The following is an 8,761-nucleotide window of genomic DNA, read 5'->3' as shown; positions in this document are numbered from 1 at the left end:
AAATGGGAGGCTGGGAGGAGGTGGAAACTTGTTTTTTTTCCTTTTCTCGATAAAAAAAAATAAAAATAAAAATAAAAATATTTCTACACATGAGTATATAATTCCAGTGCAAGACTGATAAATGTATTATAAAACACATTTTCATACAACTATTCCCTAAATAATTCAGACTTCAATAGACACTGGTTTTAAAAACTGCTTAGGAATAACTGGAAAGAAGAAAGGAATGGAGAAAATGAAATAATTATATCATAATTAAAAATGCATTTGATAAGTGAAATCTGTTCTTTGAAGATGTAGGGTAAGAGGACCACTCATCCACTGGTGCTGGAAATATAAACTTATATAGAGCCATTATGGAAAGTTATTTGGCTGTCATTCAGGAAGCTGTTTAAAGATCTACCTCAAGATCCAACTAAACTACTCTTGGGCATATACAAACAATGCTGATTTACAGAGAATCAAAAAGTCTGAATCCAACACTTTTAATCTAAGAAATGATTCTAGAGAAGGAAACTACAAGAATACTTACCTATGAAGCTATTGTGTGTCCTTGAGAAAAGTGAGTCCACATGTCTGAAAATCAGCCTCCTTCTGCACATACAGAAATGGTTATGGAAAAAGTGAATACAAATAGGAAACTACTAATCAAGATAGTAAATACTCAAGAATACTTCATAAATTATGAGCGATTGTATCAGGTCATTTGGACATATACTTCAAATATTTGAGTTCTAAAAGGTTTTTACAAAGTTTCTCATTTTTGAGAGAAAGTACAAAGTGAAATGGTTTTGAGTCAAGAGCATTATGGTTGAAACTACCTAGATTGTATTGATAGGATGAAAAGTGCCCTGATATTGGAAAGAGTCCTAAGTCGGCTTGTTTGGGGACAGTGTTTACTTACAATTCAACTTGGGCTTCCAAAACTCAGGATTTTACTACTTTAGTTTACCAGGTAGCTATGAAAATTTCACCAACTAAAAACAGGCATGGAACTAGTAAAGTGGTATTCTATTTACTTCTCAATCTTGAACTGAATTGAATCCTAAATGAAAACCATTATAGAATTCGTGACTGGCCCTGTTATCAAATGCTGCTGAATTCAGAAATTGGTGTTACTGAACTAAAAAGTAGGTCCAAGGTGAGAAGACTAATGAACTCCAAGGTATAGTTCTTTTGCTGGTCTTCCTTTAGCCAAGAAGAGAAACAGGAAGTTGAGTTTTGTCATAATGATCTTGAATCTCAGTGTTTACAGAACATGGGAAGAAGAGACTATCAATCTTATCAATTTGAGGTTTAAGGGAACATGGAAGATGCTTGAGCATGAGGAGTGTGGGAGGGAAGATGGGGAAGTAGGGAAATGATCTAATTATACTTATTTAAAATGCATTAAAAAGAAAACATTTCCTTAAATGACATACTTAGGAAAGGAAGTCATAAAATGATTTGATGTTATGTCATTTTACTCATACAAATCACATTTTCACAAATCACATACAGAAGAGAATAAAATCATCTTTAATAAATGCATTAAGTGTACTCATGAGATATGATGAGATTTAGTTATTAAATTGAGTTAATATAATTTAGATTCAGAGAGTTATACTCAGTGTCTACCTTCTGAGGAAGAATTGTGGCATATACTGAACTCTTGAGGTACAAACTCAAGGGTTTTTAAATGTCCTTTGATAGGGAAGAAGCACTTGGTACCAATCACTCCCTTTCACATTCCCTAAGAAAGGAGCTAGAGCTCTGTCACACACACAGATTTTGGATAGAGGACGATGTGAAGGCACCCTTGCATATGGACTACTACAAAAGAGAGAAAGGCTGTCTTTTTTCTGCAAGTGTTTGAACTCATGTGATGAACAGTATATCCATAAACCTGTTTGATGACTTCAAATAGAGACTTCTCCAAAGTACCATGCTTTGATGGTCTTCTAGGATACTGGAATGTTTTGAATACATGATAAGTTTCAGATGCCTAGCAATGGCTTTGGAGAATCTTAAGAATCTCAGCTGCCAGAGCACACTATGTTATATTAGGAGAAAACCTGAATTTACGAACACATGAGCGTGTGGACTACACAGTACTCATGGCTCCGTGATTATTATGAAAAAGACACAGAGATCATAATGAGTAGGTGAAACCTGATAGTCGAGTCTCATAAACAACAGACTGAAGCACAGGCATAATCACCCAATTCCTGTGAATAAGTACTTTCTAAGTTTTCCTCATGTCTGCCACACCGAACTGATATATGTAAGAGTTTTTACTTTCTTGTACTGAGGGACCATGTAGGGTTGTTGGGCAACCTCAGCCTTGAGATAGTCCCCTGCATCCATTGCTTTCTCTGATCACTCTATCCCTTTGCCTGTCCCATCGGAAGTCAAGTTGACTAAAATGCTTCCCTTCCAAAAGTATTAAAATAATGAATTCACACCTGGTTAAAATATGACATTGGTATATATTTCATGCCTACATACAGTTTCAATTAGCACTTTAACTCTTTTACTTACACTTTGCGTTTCCCCACAACGGCATACTGCAGGGCACTCCATCTGAATTCATCCCTTAAGGTGTGATCAACACCTCCCTTCAATAAAAGCTCAACAATGTCTGGACAATCCCATTTAACGCCATACATGAGTGTTGTTCTAGAATAACAGAGATGATTAAATTATTTAAACAATGACTTTATATATTTTACCAAATCACTATAAGACCTCCATGTGTATAATTGACCATTAACTAAGTATATGTAAGCACCTTAAAAGCACAGAGTTAAGAATCATAAAGTATTTCCAAAGCCAAAAGGAGAAAACAAGCATGAAAGTTTGTTGCCCACTTTTGGTAATTTATACAGCAGGATTCCTGTTTTAAGTTGTTTGTGGTGAATAACTGTGTGAAGATTTTTTTCTCAGAAAAATAGAAAGATTTATATGAAAAATGTCATTTCTTTTCTTAGTCTAATTCACTGTCAAATAAGGAATTTCCACTTGCATAAAAATAGTAATATAATTATCAAATAATTTTAATGGTAAACATAATGAGTGTTTTCAAATACTGACACTAATATAACTTTATAACTACAATTCATGTTGCTCACCACTAAAAAGCATTTGGAATTTTAAAAGTGTTCACAAGGTTTTGTGATTGCAAACTGGAAAAATTTGCAACTGATGCTGTATATGTAAAATCTAGTGCAACCTCTACCAAGTCATATAAGACCATATGGCAGTCAAAATAAAAAATTAAGTTAGGAAAACATCTCATTAAAATAGGGAATATGAACCTGACTATATATCATTTTTCCTATAATCATTTATTGAATAGATATTTTTCAGAAATGTAACTGATTTTTGGTGACATTTTCTAGTATATTTTATAATACTTTTGAAGTCAATGATTTTTACTATTCTAGACTATTTTAAAACACAGATAGTGATTTAAAAATCAAAATACAGTACCTTTGATGACCATCACGTACATGAATATTTGCCCCTTTAGTGATTAGGTATTCTGCAATGAGGAGTTTCCTTTCTTGGAGTGCTAGCATCAGAGGAGTAAGCCCATCCTGTAACAATACCAACCATTCACAATATTTCATATTCCACAACTGAACTAAAAATCATATACATAGCCCTGTGAACATAATGTTTACCATAGACTTGACAGCAATTGTCTTTTCCTCCTCAGCGTTATGCGCATTCTCATGTTCTTAAAGACTGCAATGCTCCAGCCCTGCCTACAGATGTCACATGTCCTCCAGCCCATTCCAAAGCTCATGTGAAACCCACACCTTTGATTTTTGTCATGAAATTTATCATGGTATTTTTGGGTCATATCAATGTTCCCAGAGAATTGATCTGAAGAGACCTAAACCAACACACAGTAGTAAAGATGTTCAAACCTTAGTTGCATAAATGAGGAAAACATTATTCTCTAAGTCAGAAGTTCTCCTACATTTCAAGACACTTATGGGGCAGATGTACCATTTCCCAATAAAAAATTTTGATTAAGAATTATGATAAAGATGGAATTGTCCAGGAATTTAAAACTAGTTTCTGAGGGAGTTTTTGTCAAATCTTCTGTGGGGCAAAGATTAGCACTGGCAGAAGTTGTTGAAGAGACATAAATCATAGAGCATTGTAATGGCATGGAATTTGCTGAGGACACAGAGAACGATCTCTTGATTCTCCATTGAAGAAGGCCCCAGGGTAACAATGTCAGCCTCTTGATCAGAACAGGTTACCAATATAACAAACTCAAAATGAGCAAAACCTCAAACAATGTTTGTCTGTTTACTTGAAATGGACTCTCTCCTTTTATTTTATTTTTTTTCAAGACTGGAAAACTGATCTGCCTCTTCTTATTTCTTTTTTTTTAATAGGGAGGTTATTTTATTTTTTTAATTTATTTATTTATTAAGGATTTCTGCCTCCTCCCCGCCACCGCCTCCCATTTCCCTCCCCCTCCCCCGATCAAGTCCTTCTCCCTCATCAGCTTGAAGAGCCATCAGAGTTCCCTGACCTGTGGGAAGTCCAAGGACCGCCCACCTCCATCCAGGTTTAGTAAGTTGAGCATCCAAACTGCCTAGGCTCCCCCAAAGCCTAGGGGGGATCAAAAGCCCATTGCCATTGTTCTGATAATTCGCGATCCTAGAGAAGCTAAATTAGAAGGTGAATCCAAAGACAAACATATAGGCATCCTCCTGAATATTAACCTTCATCAGGCGATGAAAGGAGACAGAGACCCACATTGGAGCACCGGACAGAAATCTCAAGGTCCAAATCAGGAGCAGAAGGAGGGGGAGCACGAGCAAGGAACTCAGGACCACGAGGGGTACACCCACACACTGAGACAATGAGGATGTTCTATCCGGAATTCACCAAGGCCAGCTGGCCTGGGTCTGAAAAAAGCATAAAACCGGACTTGCTGAACATAGCGGACAATGAGGACTAATGAGAACTCATGGACTCTCTCCTTTTAAAAGTAGAAAACTGTCTTAGCATTTAGAAAATCAAATATGTCATTTACAAAATGTTTTTATTTAAATTATTTGTTGGATTAATTTCCTACATAAGACACAGTCTAACCCCTCACTCCTTCAACTCTCCCATGTGACCCAATTCCCTCTCAAATTCAGGACATCTTCATACTGTCACACACATACATGTCAATGAACAAATTTTGTTGATAATCAACCTGTCTATTTCTATGTGTACTTGTCTCTCTCTGTGTTTTCATATATGTGCGTGTGTGTGTGCGTGTGCGTGTGCGTGTGTGTGTGTGTGTGTGTGTGTGTGTGTGTACTGCTTGTCATTATGGTTGGATACCTACTGGGGAGTTTAGGATTTAACCCTGAAGAAAACTGAATTCTTCTTTCATCCCTAATTGATAGTAGACAACTCTTCATTTAGTAGAGTTTTGAAGTTTCCCCCATTAGTGTTTGTATGTCAAATGGTGTTTACATTGCACAGATCTTGTTTAAACATCCATATTACTGAGATTTCATAGATTCAATATCTGTTTTGTGTCAGAAGGCACTATTTTGCAAAATCATCCTGGCCACTAGATCTGAGAGTTATTTAGAGCCTTCTTTCTTAATGGCACCTGAACCTTAATTTGGATGTTACATTCTAGATGAACCTCTTATGGTTACGCACCCATGGGGCTTTGTTTTCTGCTTTTTCTCCAGTAGTAGATTCCTGTTATGTTCTGTTTTTGCCAAATTTTAATCAGCATTGCACCTAAGTCCAAGCTACTGACTATACTGTACTATAGCTAGTGCATAGAGATCAATATAATTAAGGTTTTAATAATAAGCAAGGCATTGCTTTATTTCTGGGTTATATTTTTCTTTGAAAACAACTTTAAATTAAAATGGAACAATAATTTAAAAGTATTTCAATGTTAGATGATTCAGAAATGAAGGCACAATTGCAGTTCCATCAAAAAATGGAGGATTTAAAGAGAATCATGACTTCTATGTAAGTCTTGGCTACATACTGAGACCATAGCTAAAAAATAATAATTTTCGTTATCTATCATGGTTTTAGGATTATCATTATCTGTGAAATTAAAACAATATGCTATAGTTTACGAAGAGTTTGACACAGGGGGTGTGAAAACCTTCCACAACTCCACAATTAACAAAGTACCTAGAGCAAGAAAAGGGAAAACTTCCTTGGTACTGTTGGAAGTTCCAGAGATTCCTTAAACAGTGTAAGGTATTAACACTGCCTTTGGTTTCTCCCAAGCATATAAGTGTAAGATCTTTTTACTAAATACAACAAATACTTTGTAGAAAGGATTGGAAAGAGTAAAACTGGAACCAACCCAAGAATTCTTACCAAAGACTAGCTCCCAAAGCATCAGAGGGTGTACTAAAAACTGTGGAGGGAGAAAAAGTATCTTCAGAAATCCTAAATTTCTATCAAAAGCACTAAGAATCAAGACTATTAGATGAAGAGAGCCATGGGAGTACTCATCACCCCAGCAGATGAGTGGTTTCCTGTTGGGGGGCCTCACCTAGAGAGGCCATGGGGTCACTGGCTGTCTGTAATTTCCCTCATGAGCCACTTCATTTCTTCCATAAAAACAGTTTTGGGTGTTTGCTCACTGCTTGCATGTTTCTCATGAAAATATTACATCTTTTGAGCACAGATATAGCTGTGTATGGATAGCAATATGATTTCTGCCAAAGCTGTAAATTTTGATGAATAGAAATAAAAATACTAGGATATTTTGCAGTACTCAGATTGACATAAGATTCTCAGGCACGAAGACAGCCTTTTACATAGACAGCTAATTTTAGAGTATGAAACAAATTCAAAGCAGGCTGGTTGCCTGTGGAGAAGAATATCTGGTTTCCTATAGAGACAAATACATAAAGTAATTTTCCCAGGTACTGTTTGTTGGTGATTCAAGGTAAAAGTCTGAAGCCACTTTAGTCTGCATAATGTACTTCTTACCACTCAAAATCCAGATAACTAACTGTTATTTTTAAATCTCGAATTCCAATGTCATTTTCTGTCTGGGAACCATGACCATTTGAGCTACGGCATGTCCAGGCATTACACACTGGCTGGACATATTGACATGCTCAGCTTAAGAGAAGCTAAATGACTTATCCTGTGTTATAAGAATGGGTCAGCCCTGAAAATGTAACTTCTATTGTCCAGAGTTTGGCTGGGAGGAGCAGTGGCACTGTAGAGGAGTGGTGGGGAGAGCTGTGACGGGGTGAGTGTGGAGAGAGGGAAGTGTAGGAGAGGAGTGTGACAAAGACCCAACCAGGAAAGAGAATTACAGCCCGATCTCACTCATGAACATCGACACAAAAATTCTCAATAAAATACTGGCAAACCGAATCCAAGAACACATTAGAAAAATTATCCATTATGATCAAGTAAGCTTCATCCAAAAGACGCAAGGCTGGTTCAACATATGAAAATCTATCAATGTAATCCATCATATAAATAAACTGAAAGAAAAAAAATAAGATCATTTCATTAGATGCTGAAAAAGCATTTGACAAAATTCAACATCCCTTTATGATAAAAGTCTTGGAGACAGTAGGGATACAAGGGTCATATCTAAATATAATAAAAGCTAGTTACAGCAAGCCGACAGCTAACATTAAATTAAATGGAGAGATACTCAAAGCCATAGCACTAAAATCAGGAACACGACAAGGCTGTCCACTCTCTCCATACCTCTTCAATATAGTGCTTGAAGTTCTGGCAATAACAGTAAGACAACATAAGGGGACCAAGGAGATTCGAATTGGAAAGGAAGAAGTGAAACTGTCACTATTTGTAGATGATATGATAGTATACATAAGCGACCCCCAAAACTCTACCAAGGAACTCCTACAGCTGATAAACTCCTTTAGTGATGTGGCAGGATACAAGATCAACTCCAAAAAATCAGTTGCCCTCCTATACACTAAGGATAAGGATGCAGAGAGGGAATTCAGAGAAGCATCACCTTTCATGATAGCCACAAATAGAATAAAATATCTTGGGGTAACTCTGACCAAAGAAGTGAAAGATCTATTTGACAAGAACTTTAAGTCTTTGAAGAAAGAAATAAAGAGGACACCAGAAAATGGAAGGATCTCCCTTGCTCTTGGATTGGGAGGATCAACATAGTAAAAGCAATCTATTGATGGGGAAATCAAAATCTCATAAAAATTCTTCACAGACCTTGAGAGGACAATAATCAACTTTATATGGAAAAACAAAAAACCCAGGATAGCCAAGACAGTATTATACAATAAAGGAACTTCTGGAGGCATTACCATCCCTGGCTTCAAACTCTATTACAGAGCTTCAGAATTGAAAACAGCTTGGTACTGGCATAAAAACAAAGAAGTAGATCAATGGGATCAAGTAGAAGACCCGGATTTTAACCCACAAACCTATGAACTCCTCATTTTTGATAAAGGAGCTAAAAGTATTCAATGGGAGAAAGAGAGCATCTTCAACAAATGGTGCTGGCAGAACTGGTTGTCAACCCGTAGAAGAATGAAAATAGATCCATATCTATCACCATGTACAAAACTCAAGTCCAAATGGATTAAAGACCTCAATATCAGTTTGAACACTCTGAACCCGATAGAAGAGAAAGTGGGAAGTACTCTACAACATATGGGCACAGGAGACCACTTCCTACATATAACCCCAGCAGCACAGACATTAAGGGCAACATTGAATAAATGGGACCTACTAAAACTGAGAAGCTTCTGTAAAGCAA

The 8,761-nt window shown here is 36.6% G+C and overlaps 1 protein-coding gene across 1 annotated transcript in view; it reads right to left on the bottom strand.

Annotated features, from left to right (window-relative positions):
- Positions 1-8,761, bottom strand: part of LOC101983107 (ankyrin repeat domain-containing protein 20A4-like) — a 92,494-nt gene that overhangs the window by 75,760 nt on the left and 7,973 nt on the right. Inside the window, exons 4-6 of the mRNA XM_005366942.3 lie at positions 3,472-3,578; positions 2,521-2,658; positions 533-594 (exon numbers count right to left, since the gene is read on the bottom strand). Coding sequence (XP_005366999.1) covers positions 533-594; positions 2,521-2,658; positions 3,472-3,578 — 307 coding nt within the window. The remainder of the gene's footprint in view (positions 1-532; positions 595-2,520; positions 2,659-3,471; positions 3,579-8,761) is intronic.

This window comes from Microtus ochrogaster, unplaced genomic scaffold (assembly GCF_000317375.1).
Source record: "Microtus ochrogaster isolate Prairie Vole_2 unplaced genomic scaffold, MicOch1.0 UNK14, whole genome shotgun sequence".
Classification (NCBI taxonomy): Eukaryota; Metazoa; Chordata; class Mammalia; order Rodentia; family Cricetidae; genus Microtus; species Microtus ochrogaster.
This window is presented reverse-complemented; position numbering and strand designations above follow the sequence as displayed.